A 16,937-nucleotide genomic window follows, 5' to 3' on the forward strand; every position below is an offset into this window, starting at 1 on the left:
GCTTGCTAATTGAATGGATTAAATACTAGATGGCTACTTTATGGAAACTGCTTGATGTCTACTTTCATAAATAGGGGAAAGTGAAGGTAACTGAGTCTGGAATAGGAGTTTAGATAAGCATGCTAAGGGTTGTACAGTTAGCAAATTTGTAAGTTACCTGATAGTTTATAACCTCATTTTACTGCTGATGCATTCATTTTTATTCTCAGCACCTGGGACATTTAAGGCATTCAATAATGTACTAATTAAAGCCATGCCTTGATTTTGGTCCCTATTAAAAGAGTGTGGTAAATTTCAAAAGACTGTACCCAAAAAACAAATTTCAGCAGGATTTAACATACCAGCACCCACTACCAAGGCAAAAACCACACATTTGCCAATTACTCCTAATTATTCCAGTGGTAATCATTCACTTAATAAATACTGAGACTTTTAGATGCCAGGCAGGGCAATACTGTGATGGGTGAGTAATAATGTAAAGTTGAGGACATGATGTAAAGGAGAAAGATGTGTATACTATTGTTATTTTGGAGGCTGCCCGTCCAGTAGCAACACAATGCAGATGTGGAATTCTGGCAAAGGAAGGACTGCTGTCCTCTGATGGCCAAGTAGATGCAACAAATGGAATCCGTGCAAGTCTGTCCTTGGACAGGTCATGTTTACTTCATTCCCAATAAAGATAAGAAAACAACTGAAAAGTACATGGTGAAATATTTTTAAAAGCTGCATGGAAATGAGAAAATGACAAAAAAAGGATGAGGGTAGATGGAGTAAGTCTAAAGAAGGAGAAGGGTGCCTGCTTTTGGTAGAGCATGCGACCCGTGATCTTGGGGTCGTGAGTTCGAGCCCCATTTTGGGGGCAGAGATTAAAAGGAAAAAGGAGGGGTACCTGGGTGGCTCAGTCGGTTGAGCATCTGGCTTTGGGTTGGGTCATGATCTTGTGGTTTGTGAGTTCGAGCCCTGTGTTGGGCTCTGTGCTGACAGCTTGGAGCCTGGAGCCTGCTTCGGATTCTGTGTCTCTCCCTCTCTCTGCCCCTTCCATACTCATGCTCTATCTTTCTCTGTCTCTCAATAATAAATAAATGTTAAAAAATTTTTTTTTTCCCTAAAGGAAAAAAAAAAAAGCAATGTGGATGAAACACGGCTGCCAAAGAAGCACCACACACCCCTGGGTTCAGGAGACCTCATGGGCAGCAAAAACTGTTCAAAAAAGACCACTAAAAAGGGGATTAGCTATTTTCTGTTAGGTTTTAGTACCGGGTTCCCAGTGATTTGACCCCAAAGTGAAGCAAGTTCAGTGAAAAAACTGATATATCAGCATATATTTACTTGTGAGTCTTTGCAAGCACAGCTTGGAGGTCTGATAACAATCTCAATCTGTACAATATCCGTGCAGTACAGGGCCAACCAGTATGTACTTCTTAGCTGTGCAATGGTAAGGATGACCGGAACAGTGCTCTGTCTCCTGATTATCATCCCAGTGTCATGAACGGTCTGTAAAAGATGGCTTCGTTGTGGAAAACTACAAAACTGGATGTAAAAGTAAAATGCAAACTTGTTTCGTTAAATCCATCTCCACTGAAATCCAGAAATTGCTCTGTGGTTGAGAGTAAGAGTCAAATCACCTTTTATGGAAATATTTGAATACATCAAGGTTTTCTGTTGGGTCTTATGGATCTGGACAGAACATCTCCCCTTTTCCTTTTATATTTTCCTCATCCTCTTCTTGCAACGCTGGTTGAAAACAGGGGAGGACCCCATGAGGCTATCAGTGGAGTGGGAACCATAGCTGCTGTCTGAGTCATCGGGGCTCTGGGGGATTCCAGCTTCACTCATCCCGGACATGGGCTCCTCGAAGACATCACTGCCCAGCACACCATGCCCAGAGACGTTGCCTTCTTCACTCTCTTGAGGCTCCATTTTCACATGGGCCAGATTCCAAAGAGGGGAAGCATTTACCTCCGTGCCTAGCAATGGAAGAACACACAACTAGTAGTAAGCCAAGGCTGGAACACAGCAAAACAAATATTTTACCCAGGGCAGCCTTTAAGCTCAGTTTTTACTCTGATTCTGCCTGGCTGGAGAATATGGTTGTTATCTTCTGTTCAAAAAGCTACCAGCTCCAGGGGTGCCTGGGTGGTGGCTTAGTCAGTTAAGTGGCTGACTCTTAATTTTGGCTCAGGTCATGATCTCATGATTTGTGGGTTCGAGCCCCACATTGAGCCTGCTTAGGATTCTCTCTCTCCCTCTCTCTATCCCTCCCCAATCACCTTCTAGCTCTCTCTCTTTCTCTCTCTCTCAAAAATAAAAATGAAAAAGCAAACAAACTACCAATTCTGAATATTTTCCTTTCCACTTCCTCTACTCTCCTTTACCCCACCTCACCCACCCTCCCATTTTCCCTAAACCAGGGAAGTAAAACTACACAGGTACAAAGATTCCCTGTCTCATGGCCCAAAGGCAGGCAACAACCATGGTTTCTTGTTCAGGTATTGTTTCTTTCCTTCCTTCTATAAAGCTGTCCTATTTTCCTGCCTTTTGAGTCCCTGGTCCTCTCTCATATTATGAACTTAATGATCACTACAAAATGCTGGCAGCAGTTCCCAGAATGCTGAAAAGAGACATGGTTCCTAAGTCTGCAACAATTTCTCTTCGGCCCTCCTGTCTGTGTTCTAGCAACACTGTTTGTGGTTATTCTTCCATGGTGAAAAGTTCTCTGCTCAACACTTAAAACGATGTGGCCTAATTCTGTCTAGGATTTGTGCATTGATGAAATGGCCATTTATATTTGTAAAAAAAAAAACAACAACACTGAGTATCTCGACTAATTTGCAATCTACCTAACTTAAGAATTGCTCATCCTGGTTCCTAAGGTGATCACAGAGTCTGGAAGAAGAAGCAGGCACCTCTAACTGGATAGCCCTATTTCAATCCCTTTCAGCTACAATTTATTGGGAGCACTCTAGCAAGGAAGCCCAACTATTCAAACAGCCTTGAGCAATTAACATTCCTCTATTTAATCTGGAAGTTGTCTAATGAGTAGAAGCATCAGGAAAAAACAGTACAGCATACTAAGTGATAAAGGGGGCATCTGCCCACCCATATGGGTCAGCTAAATTAACTCTGGCAATCAATAGGATAACACATACTGAATCTATATCCTAACTTGGAATGATTTTAAATAATGCCTGTACAGTTGTGTTAGTCCTCCCTTCACTGATTACAAAGAAAAGAATGTTGGTATCACTAGATCAATGAGGCTGTATTTGTTTTTAGACTTTCCAATCTCCTGCCACCCACACTTTTTTTTCCTCTCATCTCCAGAGTTTGATTCCAAAATGCAGAGTGCTGAGATTGGCAGATCTCCCAGAATCAGAGTCGGTTGATTTCTCTTACTTGAAGCCTGTGGCGAAGCCTCGACCTCCAGGTTAGATGGGAAGCGCTCACTCTGAGCCCCGAGGACTCCCATGGGCAGTGACTGGTCTCCAGAAGTAAGGTCAGCCTCCAGCTCCTCACTGACGGGGAAGGTGATGTCACTTACAGGTTCTTCCTTGATCTTTACAGGTTTAGTGTCCTCTGTGGCCTTCTCAGGATTGACAATCCTTTCATACTCCTCAGATAGTTGCTTACTAATCTGTTGGCAAGCAAGAGTCATTTTTGGTGGATAGTCAGCTTGTGGCATCCCGTGGAAAAAACAACATCATGTGAATATGAATAAAGCAACCACTGCCGATGGAAGGAAATTTTTTTTTCTTTTTTTTTTTTTTGAGCATAGTTGACACATGGAAGGAATTTGTGTAAGGTGTTGAGTTTGCATTTGTAAATGACAGAGACATGTAAAGAAAAGTTGTTTGCAGAGACTTTGTGTGTCATTAATTAAGCTACACAAAGGCAAAAGAGGTTTTGTTAGAGATAAATCAGAATGGGGACAAAAGATTATATTTTTGTCTGTAAAAACTGTTGACATATGCACCCTAGGTGGATAATGAATGGTGTAGAAAATCTGAATCGCTTAGCAAAGACTTTTTTGTTGGGTGTTAAAAAGTCCTTATCATATTTCAGATTTGGGAAAAACAAAACAGTGAACAAATGACTTAAGGCCACATAGATTAAAGAGATTAGGTATTTCTGGTTCTAACCCAAAATGGTATCTCTGCCCCCTCTTCCACCCTTGGGCAGTATCATCTCATTCTGTTTGGTTCTGTTTTTCCACAGCACTTAATGCCAGCTGAAATTGTTTTGATCATTATTTATTTACTTGTTTTTGTTTCCCTCTCAAGAATACAAGCTGAAAGAACTTGTTCACTGTTGTATCCCACAGTGCCTGACTCAAAATAGGACTCAATAAATACCTGATGAATAAAGCATGCTAACCACATTCTCTCAGACTCTACATACCCGTGTATAATTTCTTCCAGAGGAAGTGTGATCAATAAATGGAGCCACTCATTGGCTAAAGAAGGCCCCTGGGTCAGGCCAGGTCAGCGATGAGGCCGATGGAACACAGCCAAGGCCAGGAGGAGAGCATGTCAAGTCCACTCTGTTCCAAGACCCTGTACCCTGCTCTCTAGGGTAAGTGTTGTGGGATCCTGCTAACACCCCTACATTATACACTTTTACCCACTTCTCATGGGGTCACCTCACCTGTAGCATGTAACTGTGATAGTCCTTGATGCGGTGCTGCCAGAACTTCTGGAGGGAGAGCACGCTGCCAATACCCACTTCATGGAATACTTGCTCCATAACGTCAGGGAAAGGAGTCTGCCCCAGCCGGGCCTCCCGATCCACAGCGAAGCGCAGCAACTTGGTGAATTTAAGGCAGTACTCGTGTGCCACATCAGTGAGGGTCTCCAGGACACTTTCATTAGCACACTCAAAGCCTGCGTGGGCCAGGATTGTGGCCACTGCCTGGTAAAGGAGCTGCCGACAGGAGTGCCAGCTGAGTTCCGTCACAGGTTCCCCCTTCCCACTGAAAGGGGACACGTGGCAATGTTATCAGTGCTCTCGCACAGGGGTCACCTGTCCTGTTTCCCTAGGAGTTTTATAATTTCGGTCAAGCCGCTGGCCCAGCTTTCTAGGGGATTCTATGCAGATTACAGAGCCCAGTTTCATCTTGCTACGGCCAGCGCAGGTCTCAACAACTCACAGTCATCTCTGAGCTCCTCCAAGTACACAAAGCTTTAATAGGCAATACATGTCTATAACAAACAATATAAAAGAGTGTCAGGTAAATAGGAAGCTTCCTTTTACCATCCTGATATTGATCATTTGTAGGAGATAATAAAATTTAACACTAGAGCTGAGATACTGCTCAGTGGTGCTCTAGTTATTTCCCCACAACATAGTTTCCTCATATGCTGGGTGATAAATGGACTTTCAGAAATTCACAGTCCCAATTAGGAGATTCTTCTACAACTAAAATAGACCATTTGTGAAACTGGGAAAGCAACTCAATTTTATAAAAACAATTTAAAATACATACAGTCTCCAAAGCATTTTTATCCTACCCTGTGTAAAGAAATGGGTAGGGTCCCTATTATTCCCATTTGACAGGTGAGGAAATTGAGGTTCAGAGGGGCTGACCTGCCAGAAGTTGTATAGGTATTATCAAGAGGTTGAGCTTCTAACTTCAGAGCCTATGTTCTTCATAATACTGTGCTTGCTTTGGCAGCATATATAATATGTTCTTCATAATACACCATTTTGTCCTAATCACTGCTGTAGAAATCTTTTTTTAAATTAAATTAAATTAAGTAATTGTCTGAGAGAGAGAGCCAGAGAGAGAGCGAGAGAGAGAGCACGAGTGAGGGAGAAGGGCAGGGGGAGAAAGAGAGAATACCAAGCAGCCTACACACTTAGCATGGAGCCCGATGCGGGGCTCGATCCCACGACTCTAGGATCATGACCTGAGTCAAAATCCAGGGTCGGATGCTTCACCCACTGAGCCACCCAGGCACCCCTGTAGAGATCTTAATCTGAAAAAAAAAAAAAAAAAAACAACTTAAAAAAGCTGCCTGGTCTCCTAAAAATAACTTCTAGCAAACTTCTAATTACTTAGAAAAATATAAAATTCCTATCTTCTGTCTCCCTCTGACAAAGGAAGTAAATGGATAAAATAAGGTACATACTTGGCATGTGTCCCCATGTGCTGTACAAGGGGGCTTGAGGAGCTATCCACCCACTTTACTATCATCTGCTCAGAAGCAACTACTGCAACCCACATAATAGCTGGAAAATAAAACCAACTACGAAATAACTTTTCATTTACTATTTCCACCATCATTTCCCATGGCCAGGCTCCCTAGGCCAAAAGCTAAAGGCTCAGAAGTACCTAATAAATAGCTAAACCAGTATTGCTTTATTTGAGTAATGCATGGACTTATTTCAAAGGACAATAATTTTTTTAGCACCCCCATAGCTGATGCAAATTATTTCTGTTAAACAGTTTCTTAAGTATGTATAAAACAAACTAGTTATAAGCTTCTGATGGTTACAGCTCTTCCTAACAATTAAAATCAGAAGTTTGAGATTGGAAGAACAAATATTATTAAAATGCCTATACTACGCTAAGCAAACTACACATTTAATGCAATCCCTATCAAAATACCACCAGCATTTTTCACAGAGCTAGAACAAAATAATTCTAAAATCCTAAAAAAGATCCTCAATAGCCAAAGCAATCTTCAAAAAGAAAAGCCAAGCCAAGCCAGAGGATCACAATTCCAGACTTCAAGTTATATTACAAAGATGTAGTGATGAAGACAGTATGGTACTGGCACAAAAATGGAAACAGAGATCAATGGAACTGAACAGAAAACCCAGAAATGGATCCACAACTAGATGGTCAACGAATCTTTGACAAAACATGAAAGAATATCCAATGGAAAAAAAGACAGTGTCTTCAACGAATGGTGTTGGGAAAACTGGACCACTTTCTTACACCATATACAAAAATAAATTCAAAGTGGATGAAAAGACCTAACTGTGAGACAGGAAACCATCAAAATCCTAGAGGAGAACACAGGCAGTATAACAACTTTGACATTGGCCGTAGCAACTTCTTACTAGATACATCTCCTGAGGCAAAGAAACAAAAGCAAAAATAAACTATTGGGACTTCATCAAGATAAAAAGCTGCTGCACAACAAGAAGAAACAACAAAACTAAAAGGCAACCTTCAGAATGGGAGAATATTTCAGAATATTGCATATTTGCAAATGACATCTGATAAAGGGTTAGTATCCATCCAAAATCTATATAAAGAACTTATAAAACTCAACACCCAAAACCAAACAATCCAGTTAAAAATCGGCAGAGGACATGAATAGACATTTTTCCCAAGAAGACATACAGACGGCTAACAGACACATGAAAAGATGCTCGACGTCAGTCATCATCAGGGAAATACAAATCAAAAGTACAATGAGATATCACCTCACACCTGTCAGAACGGCTAAAATTAACAACACAGAAAACAAGAGATGTTGGCGAGGATATGGAGAAAAGGGAACACTCTGAACACTGTTGATGGAAATGCAAACTGGTGCAGCCCGCTTTGGAAGATAGTATAGAGGTTCCTCAGTAAGTTAAAAATAGAATTACCCTACAACCTAGCAATTGCACTACTAGGTATTTACCCAAAGGATACAAAAATACTGATTTGAAGAGTTAAAAGGATACATGCACCCTGATGTTTATAGCAGAATTATCAACAATAGCCAAATTATGGAAAGAGCCCAAATGTCCATCGACTGAGGAATGGATAAAGAAGACATATATATATTTTATATATATATATAAAATATATACACATGATATACATGTATTATATACATACATAATATAGATATATTACATATCTATAGTGGACTATTTCTCAGCCATAAAAAATGAAATCTTGCTGTTTGCAATGACATGAATAGTACTAGAGAGTATTATGTTGAGTGAAAGAGGTCACAAATAACGTATGATTTCACTCATATGTGGAATTTACGAAACATATAGATGAATATAGGGGAAAAAAAGAGAGGCAAACCGGAAAACAGACTCTTAACTATAGAGAATAAACTGAGGGTTGCTGGAGGAGAGGTGGGCAGGGGGATGGGTTAAATGGGTGATAGGTATTAAGGAGGGCACTTGTGATGAGCACGGGGTGTTGTATGTAAGTGATGAATCACTAAATCCTACACCTGAAACTAATATTACCCTGTATGTTAACTAACTGGAATTTAAATAAAAACTTGAGGGATACCTGGGTTGCTTAGTCGGTTAGGCGTCTGACTTTGGCTCAGGTCATGATCTCACGGTTCGTGAGTTCAAGACCCACATTGGGCTCTGGGCTGACAGCTGGGAGCCTGATCCTACTTCGGATTTTGTGTGTCCCTCTCTCTCTGCCTCTCTCTGCTCATACTCTGTCTCTCTCTCAAAACTAAATAAATATTTAAAAATTAAAAAAAAAAAAACTTGAAAAAGAAAAAAAAATTAGAAGTTTTACACACAACTACAGAATTCTAAATAATAGCATCGGGCACCTGAGTGGTTCAGTCAGTTGAACATCCGAGTCGTGATTTCAGGTCAGGTCATGGTCTTAGGGGATTGAGTCCTGCATCAGGCTCTGTGCTGAGTGTGGAGCCTGTGTGAGATTCTCTATCTCTTTCTCTCTCCCTTTGCCCCACCCCCCTACTCTCTCTCTCTCTCTCTCTCTCTCTCTCTCTCACTCTCTAAATTAAAAAAAAAAAATTAAGTTAAAAATAAGTAACAGCATCAATTTAATATGATGAACAACATAATTTTGTTAAAGCTAAACTGCCTTCAAAATGTCAATAGGGTACTGATCACCACAGAGCAAGTTTTCTTGTGCCATGCATGTAATGACAGTTTTCACTATTCCTAGGACTTTAGAACCTTCGATTATACAGTGCCCCAGGACATCATCTGGTCTCCATCTGGCCCAACTGCAACCCTTACTTATTAAGCCTATTTCTGTTCTTTTCTCATTAATTTGGGACAATTAAAATAGTAGTAACTATTATCATCAATAAGCACATGCAATGAGTAATATGCAGTATTATTTATGGGGTTGGTTTTTTTTTTTTTTTTTGGCTAAACACATATTTAACCTGAATCTAATCTCGAGGTAATAATCAGCAAATCCAGTGAGTGGGACATTCTATATTCTAAATGACCTGAACTCTTAAAAAAGATTTAAATTGCTTTTTTTTTTTTTTTTAAAGAGGAAGCTATTCTGGTTTAAAAGACACTAAACAACCAAAGGCGGGGGCGCTTGGGTGGCTTGGTCGGTTAAGCGTCCGACTTCGGCTCAGGTCATGATCTCACGGCCCGTGAGTTCGAGCCCCGCTTCGGGCTCTGTGCTGACAGCTCAGAGCCTGCAGCCTGTTTCAGATTCTGTGTCTCCCTCTGTCTCTGCCCCTCCCCTGTTCATGCTCTGTCTCTCTCTGTCTCAAAAATAAATAAACGTTGAAAAAATAATTTTTTTTAAAAATAAAAAAATAAATTAAAAAAAAAACAACCAAAGGCAATGCATGAATCTTTGTTAGGCTCTGGATTAGGGAAAAATACATCTACAAAAGGTATTTTGGAGAACTGGAGTAATCTAAACTGGGCTTATATTATTTACTTAGTGTTCATTTACTTTGGTGTCATAATAGTATTGAAATCACATAGGAAATTTTCCTTATTCTTAGGATAAGGTGAAGAATTTAGAGGTGAAAGAATGCTTAAGAATTAAGGGGTAAAATATTGGAATATGTGCAGCTTTAAAATATTTGACAAAAAAAGTGTATATGTGTATATATTATATATATATTTATGTGTGTATACACACTTATACATATGTGAGAGAAAATAAATGTAGCAAAATGTTAACAATTGGTAAATCCTGGTAAGGAGTACTTGGGCATTTTTTGTACTATTTAAAATTTTTTTCATGTTTATTTATATTTGAGAGAGGGAGACAGTCAGAGTGTGAGTGGGGGAGGGGCAGAGGGAGAGGGAGACACAGAATCTGAAGCAGGCTCCAGGCTCTGAGCTGTCAGCACAGAGTCTGCTGTGGGGTTCAAACCCACAAACAATGAGATCATGACCTGAGCCGAAGTCAGATGCTTAACCAACTGACCTACCCAGGCGCCCCTCCTGTACTATCATTTAAACTTTTCTTTGGTCTGACAGACTTCAAAATGAAAACAAAAAGTAATTATTTCGCGCCAAATGCAAACTTACACACTGAAACCTAGTAGTAGCATTAGGTTATAAGGCAGTCATTCAGAGGTCTTGGAATAGGGCTTCTCAAACTTAAATATACACACGAATCTTCTGGAGATCTTGTTAAAATGAAGATTCTGATTCAGCAGGCTATGTAGGCCCTGAGATTCTGAACTTCTTTTTTTTTTTTTTTTTTTTTTTTTTATTTTTTCTCGAACGTTTTTTATTTATTTTTGGGACAGAGAGAGACAGAGCATGAACGGGGGAGGGGCAGAGAGAGAGGGAGACACAGAATCGGAAACAGGCTCCAGGCTCCGAGCCATCAGCCCAGAGCCTGACGCGGGGCTCGAACTCACGGACCGCGAGATCGTGACCTGGCTGAAGTCGGACGCTTAACCGACTGCGCCACCCAGGCGCCCCTCTGAACTTCTAACAAGCTCCCAGGTGATGTTGATGCTGTTAGTCTCCGCCCAGGTTTTGAATAACAAGGATCAAGAACATTTTTATATTATTTCTTAAATGATGTTATCAAAGTGAAAATACAGTTGATCCATGAACAATGTGGGAGTTAGGGGTGCCAACCCCCCGCCCCCGCCATGAAGTAGAGAATCTGCATATAGCTTTGACTCCCCCAAAAGTTAATGATTAATGGTTTCCTATTTTTTTTTATATTTATTTATTAACTTCTTTTTAGTAATCTCTATACCCAACACAGAGTTTAAACTCACGACCCTGAGATCAAGAGTCACATGCTCTTCTGACTAGGCCAGCCAGGCACCCCAATGACTAATAGCCTGCTATTAACTGGAAGCCTTAGTGATAACATAAAGTCAATTGACACATATTTTGTATATGTATTATATACTATGTTCTTACAATAAAGTATACTATGTTCTTACAATAAAGTAAGCTACAGAAAAGAAAATGTTACCAAGAAAACCATAAGGAAGAGAAAATACATCTACAGTACTGTTCTGTAAAAACATCCACATGTAAGTGGGCCTGCACAGTTCAAACTGGTGTTGTTCAAGGGTCAACTGTACACAATTTAAACATCTTACATAAAACTTAATGGATTCCTGAGAATATGAGAATAAGTCCATGAACCTAAATTTTAAGACACTGAGCTAAATCCATAATATACATTTTAAATGAAATAGAAAGACTACACTCTGTGGATTGTGAGGCCATGGCTTCTTTCACATACCGGGGTAGTTCCTTGCTCCTAGCAAAGTGGCTGGTATAGAATAAGCACTCAATAAATATTTGTTACCTCAAAAATAAAAGATGCAGGGGAGGCTGTGTGGCTCAGTCGGTTAAACTCAAATTCTTGAATTCGAGCCCCGTTGTCAGGCTCTGTACACTGACTGCATGAAGCCTACCTGGGATTCTCTCTCTGCTCCTCCCCTGCATGTGCTCTGTCTTTCTCAAAATAAATAAATAAATAAACTTTAAAAAAAAATAAATAAAAGATACAGATTCTGGATTTGAAGATCAGTTCAAGTCTTAGACTTCCTACTAATTACTTGAGCAACTTTGGCCATGTCAATTACTCTTATCCTCAGTTTCTTCACAGGAATGCTATTACATGCTGAACAGTGTTGTGCAGATGTTTTGAGAAAAGTAAGATAGAGCAAAGCCTTGTCTTACCGATAAAAGTCACTCTCTGGATCACTGTGCCGAATCTGGAATGGTGCATTGGGATTCTTACAGTCTAAAGGCAGGAGGTCATCAGGAAGAGGAGGTGACCCAGGGCAAGAGGGAAGAGGTTCATTCTCTTCAGTCTTTACACCTTCTGTCTGCTGCTGACTCTGGGCCTGAGCTGTGGCAATGAGGTTGCGCAGACGTCGGTTGTGCTGGATCAGCTGAATGGTATGGATGGTGAGGCTGCATGGCTCTGACGGGATGTCCAGCATAGTGGGGGGCTTGGGCTTATTGGCTGAGGGTTGATGCAGGGGTGGGTCATGGACTTCCACAAGACGGAACTCCCGTGGGAGCAAATCAAAGGAACTCCTGTTGGTCTGGCTTGATGAGATTGGTATCTCTCCCCAGTATCTCAACATTTTGGAATAAGAAAGAACTTTCACGTTAAATGTAGTGATAACCGAAAGCAGTGTTCTTAAGTCTTAAATCTCTTATAGGCTTCTGTAGTAGAAAAATATGAAGTCTGGCCAGTTATTGACATAAAAAGTAGGCTGTTCAACACGACTTAGAATATGTCAGTGTCAGCAACGCTGTAGGACCAAAGACGTTCTCCCTGAAGAAATTAAGAGAGATACAACTGTTAGATGCCAGTCACCACAGTCACACACAATGACAATTCCTACTGGACTGAGCCATAGGTGGCATTTGGGTCATTAGGAGACTAACAGCTGCAATAGTATTGGGAGCTCTAGTGTCTGTGTTTTCCATCTCACCCCACTAACTCATTACTAGAACTATCATTGTGCCCAATCTTGAGCAATTTGCAAGGCAAGATACTTAAATGACACCTGGAATATTTCTCAGAGTATCTTGACACATCTGTCCTGAATCAGTAGGAGAAAAGGGAGTAAAGATAGGAAGAGGTGGTACTTATTCTGTGTATGTCAAAAACATGAGCAATATTTCAATGGATCCTGGTGGAAAAATTTATTGACCAGTAGTCTAAATGGTTTTAGGTATTGAACTTCTGACATACATAGGGAAGAATCTGAGTGATTTCTGCTGCCTCCTAATTGGCATCCCTTACTCCAGTCTCTCCTTGTGTCTAATCTATTCTCCAGTGCTGCTAGACTTACTCTTATTACAACTCAGATCTAATGGCTTCTCATTACCTATTGGAAAAAGTCAGCCAGAATTCTTTGGTCTACCATTGATCAAAATTTGCAATCTGACTTCAACACACCTTTCCAGATTCATTGCCCATATGTCTCTTCAAGTTGAACAAATGTTTACCAAATGCCACGCATTATGGAAGAAGACAAAGACCACTGCCAGATCCCCGACCTGAGGTGAAGGAGAGAAATATAAACAGACTATTTTGATATAAAAATGTGCAGAAAGGGCTGCTCTAGAGACACAGACCTGGTGCAGTGGAATAACAAAGAGGGAAATTATTACCCTAGTTCTAACATATATCATGCTACTCAGTTTCTGGAGAATCCCATGTATTTCCACAAATTGACCCTTTAAGTTGTGATCTGCCAGAAATGCCCTGCCACCCACCACATTCTTGGCAGACTTTTATTCATTCTTAAGTATAGGTTAAGTTACCACTCCCCATCATCTCCCCAGTAAATCTCCCTTTATTATATTCTCACAGCACTTCTGGTGTTTCCATCACAGCATTTAGGCATGGATTTAAACTAGTACTTATCTCAATCAATTTTATTCTCTCATCTATCTCCCACAACCATGATCTTTGTACCGTGTCTGGCACACAGTATACCCGGCATTTAGTGAGCGCTTACTATGTGCCAGGCTTTGCCTTTATTGTTTGATTCGGTTTTCCCAACTACTTCAGTTTTTAAAGGTGGAAGCTAAGGCCCACTGTCTTTCCCAATATCACAAATGACCGAGGGAGACAATCCGGACAGTCAGGCTCTTAACCACTACACTATGCAGTCTCAATAACTGGTTTTGGAAAACAAACAAAAGAATGAACAAAGAAACGGATCAATGAGGGGACACACAAAAAATCGCCCTGTTCCTTAATTTCACCGAAAAGAGGACGAAGAACAGGCACCAAGCTCAAGGAACGTCCAGGTCCCTCGGGGCTCCTCGGTCACGGTCAGCAGGCACAGGCGCCAATCACAGGATCCTGGGGTCTCCTGATGCCCGGAGCAGCCGGGAGACGAGGAGGTCTGGACCTGGACGGAGGCACTATTCACTGCCGCTTGGCAGGAGCTGGGCTGCGCGACTATACGACTCGGAAAGGCCCGAGGCGAGGGTCGCGCCAGGCCCGGAAGACTGGCTTTTGGATTAGTGGTCCCAGGCTGCCGGAAGCGCTTCTGCTCAATCTGGCTGTGCCACAGGAAGTCATTACTATCCGGTTGCAACCTCTAAAGATGTCCCCGTGCTGACAGCTCCTCGGCCGCCTTTTACTGTTTTGTTTTTTGTTTTTTGTTTTTGTTTTTCTTATTATGACCTGCCCTTGATATTCATCTCTTCGTAACGTGGCAGGTGGTGAAGGAACAAATCCGCCATCGGGGTTCAGAGAAGCCACCGGGAGCTGGGAGAGCGAGGCGTGGAGAGGAACCTAGAGACCGAAGGGGGAGGTTTCCCAGGAACAGATTCCGAGACCGCACCCGATTGAGGATGGCCGATAGCTCCTCTAAGTCCGAGCCTCAGGCTTTGCAAGAGCTCAATGACGATTTCAAGAAACCAACCCTGCCGGTGCCCCCGGCTGTGCGGGGCAGGGCCCCCGCCACCAGTCCTTCAGACCCTGAGGAGGTGAAGAAGGAAGGGCCCACGGCGCTGCTAGACCCCGATTCCGTGGAGCCTGACTTCCCGCCAGTGCGGCCGGACAGCGGGGACACCAAGAGTCCACCGGAGGAGCAGCCGCGGCCGCCCACGGCGGCTCCATCCCCTGGCGGTCCGGCCCGGGCTCCCCCATACCGAGAGCCGCCGTGGGGCGGCCCCGCCACGGCCCCCTACAGCCTAGAGACACTGAAGAGCGGCACCATCCTTGGCACCTGGAGCTTGAAAGGGACAAGCTACTGCCTTTTCGGGAGGCTGTCTAGCTGCGACGTGTGCCTGGAGCACCCTTCGGTGTCTCGGTACCACGCCGTGCTGCAGCACAGGGTGTCCGGTCTCGAAGGAGAATGCGACGGCCACGGGCCTGGCTTCTACCTTTACGATCTGGGAAGCACCCATGGCACTTTTCTTAACAAAACCCGCATCCCACCCCGCACCTATTGTCGCGTCCACGTCGGGCATGTTCTTCGCTTTGGAGGCAGCACCCGGCTGTTTCTTCTTCAGGTAAGTAGAGAAACCTAGGACTGAAATCTCCGGAGCGCACCGGGCTGGGTTCCAGAGCTCCTTAAGCTTTCGCGGAGGAAGGAGATTCTCCCAGTAAGCGATTACAAAAGTGGGAGAATCTGGCCCCTTTCCAGGCCTCTGTACACATTGCCGTATTTTTTTCTTTTATTTTACTTTAATGTTTATTTATTTTTGCGAGAGAGCGAGAGCTTGAGCAGGGGAGGAGCATAGAGAGAGGGAGACACAGACTCCGAAGCAGGCTCCAGGCTCCGAGCTGTCAGCACACAGCCCCACGCGGGACCCGAAGCCACGAACTGAGAGGTTATGACCTGAGAGGAAGTCGGACGCCTAGTCGACTGAGCCACCCAGGCGCCCCCACATTGCCATATTTCTGAAAGTGAGATATGAATTCAGCGATCCTGAACTCTGAAAGAATTCTTTCTCTTGGTTCATCAGGGACCAGAGGAAGACCGAGAGGCAGAATCCGAGTTGACAGTAACGCAATTGAAAGAATTGCGCAAGCAGCAACAAATGATGTTGGAGAAGAAGATGCTAGGAGAAGACTCGGATGAGGAAGAAGAAATGGATGCCAATGAAAGGAAGAGAAATGCTAGTAGTCAAGATGATGAAATGGGCTGCACCTGGGGAATGGGTAAGAAATTAAGATTGCTGCCAGAGGTTAATATTTTAAATTCATTACTGGTGGTATCTTTAATTGTTTTCTATCATATGCCTTTCATGACTTTTTGAGATAGATGGGACAAATACAATTTGCACACGAGACTACCAAAACCCACAGGCACTATGGATTTCTTTTCTTTTTTCTTTTTTTTTTTTTTTAAGATTTTACTGTTAAGTAATCTCTACACTCAGAGTGGGGCTCAAACTTACAACCCAGAGATCAAGAGTTGCCTGCTTTGTGGACTGAGCCAGCCAGGAGCCCAGTCTTTTAATGCATTTTACAGTCCACTCCCTTGTTGTAAACTCTTCCTCAGCCTACAACTAATTTATTATTTTTACCATTTAAATGGTACTGGCCTTGACTATTATCATTGGAGAGGATGGAACTATATTCAGTCAAGTAACATGGAATGTTCAATATAGGATAGTCCTTCGAATTTTTGTACTTTGTGTAAATTCCCTGAAATGCGAAATAGCTAATCAGAGAAACCTCATCCTTTAGCCAGAGGAATAAATTGAACTTTCCATAATACCAGACATTTTGGACAATGGGTATTCAGGGGCTAGGAATATAAAAAAAAGAATGCCTTGATATGTTGTTGGGAAGACTGGATAAATATTATGAAATTACTTTTGTAAGTGCCAAACAAAAGCTATAGAAACCGTAAGTATGCTAGAGTAAGGGTTCAGAGAAGGGAGTGATCACTAAGGACTTAGACCCACACTGTCCAGTATTGTAGCCACTACCCACATGTGGTTATTGAACACTTACAGTATGGCTAGTCCAAGCTGACTTGTTTTATAAATGTAAAATACTCACTGGATTTCAAAGACTTAGTGTGAAACAAGAATATAAAATACCACATTCATAGTATTTTTATACTGATTACATGATAATTTTACTTGTTGCTCCTTTTTAATGTGGCTACTAGAAAATGAAAACTTTCATGTATGGCTTTCATTATATTTCTTTTGAGCAACACTGACTTAAAATTTGGGAAAGTTTTTTTTTTTTTTTTTAAATTTTTTTTTTTTTTTAATGTTTATTTATTTTATTTATTTTTGAGACAGAG

At 41.9% G+C, this 16,937-nt stretch overlaps 2 protein-coding genes across 5 annotated transcripts in view; one reads left to right on the plus strand and one right to left on the minus strand.

The window, feature by feature from the left end:
• Positions 1-1,307: 1,307 nt before the first annotated feature.
• SUPT7L (SPT7 like, STAGA complex subunit gamma) lies at positions 1,308-14,230 on the minus strand. Of its 4 annotated transcripts, none has more exons than XM_060651398.3 (6): positions 13,949-14,230; positions 13,109-13,209; positions 11,872-12,478; positions 4,645-4,969; positions 3,397-3,634; positions 1,308-1,967 (listed from the first exon to the last, which is right to left on the minus strand). In XM_060651398.3, exons 3-6 carry the CDS (start codon positions 12,282-12,284, stop codon positions 1,705-1,707), a joined length of 1,239 nt encoding a protein of 412 aa, XP_060507381.1. In that variant the 5' UTR covers positions 12,285-12,478; positions 13,109-13,209; positions 13,949-14,230; the 3' UTR covers positions 1,308-1,704. The 4 variants fall into 4 exon arrangements, with proteins under 4 accessions (XP_060507381.1, XP_060507372.1, XP_060507387.1 ...); XM_060651389.3 differs by having other exon boundaries at positions 13,924-14,230; XM_060651404.3 differs by lacking the exon at positions 13,109-13,209.
• A 272-nt stretch (positions 14,231-14,502) lies between these two features.
• The window catches only part of SLC4A1AP (solute carrier family 4 member 1 adaptor protein), a 28,660-nt gene continuing 26,225 nt past the window's right edge, over positions 14,503-16,937 (plus strand). The window contains exons 1-2 of the mRNA XM_060651424.3: positions 14,503-15,183; positions 15,640-15,835. Of these exons, the coding sequence (XP_060507407.3) occupies positions 14,521-15,183; positions 15,640-15,835 (859 nt within the window). The 5' untranslated portion in view covers positions 14,503-14,520. The remainder of the gene's footprint in view (positions 15,184-15,639; positions 15,836-16,937) is intronic.

This window comes from Panthera onca, chromosome A3, assembly GCF_046562875.1.
Source record: "Panthera onca isolate mPanOnc1 chromosome A3, mPanOnc1 haplotype 2, whole genome shotgun sequence".
Taxonomy (NCBI): Eukaryota; Metazoa; Chordata; class Mammalia; order Carnivora; family Felidae; genus Panthera; species Panthera onca.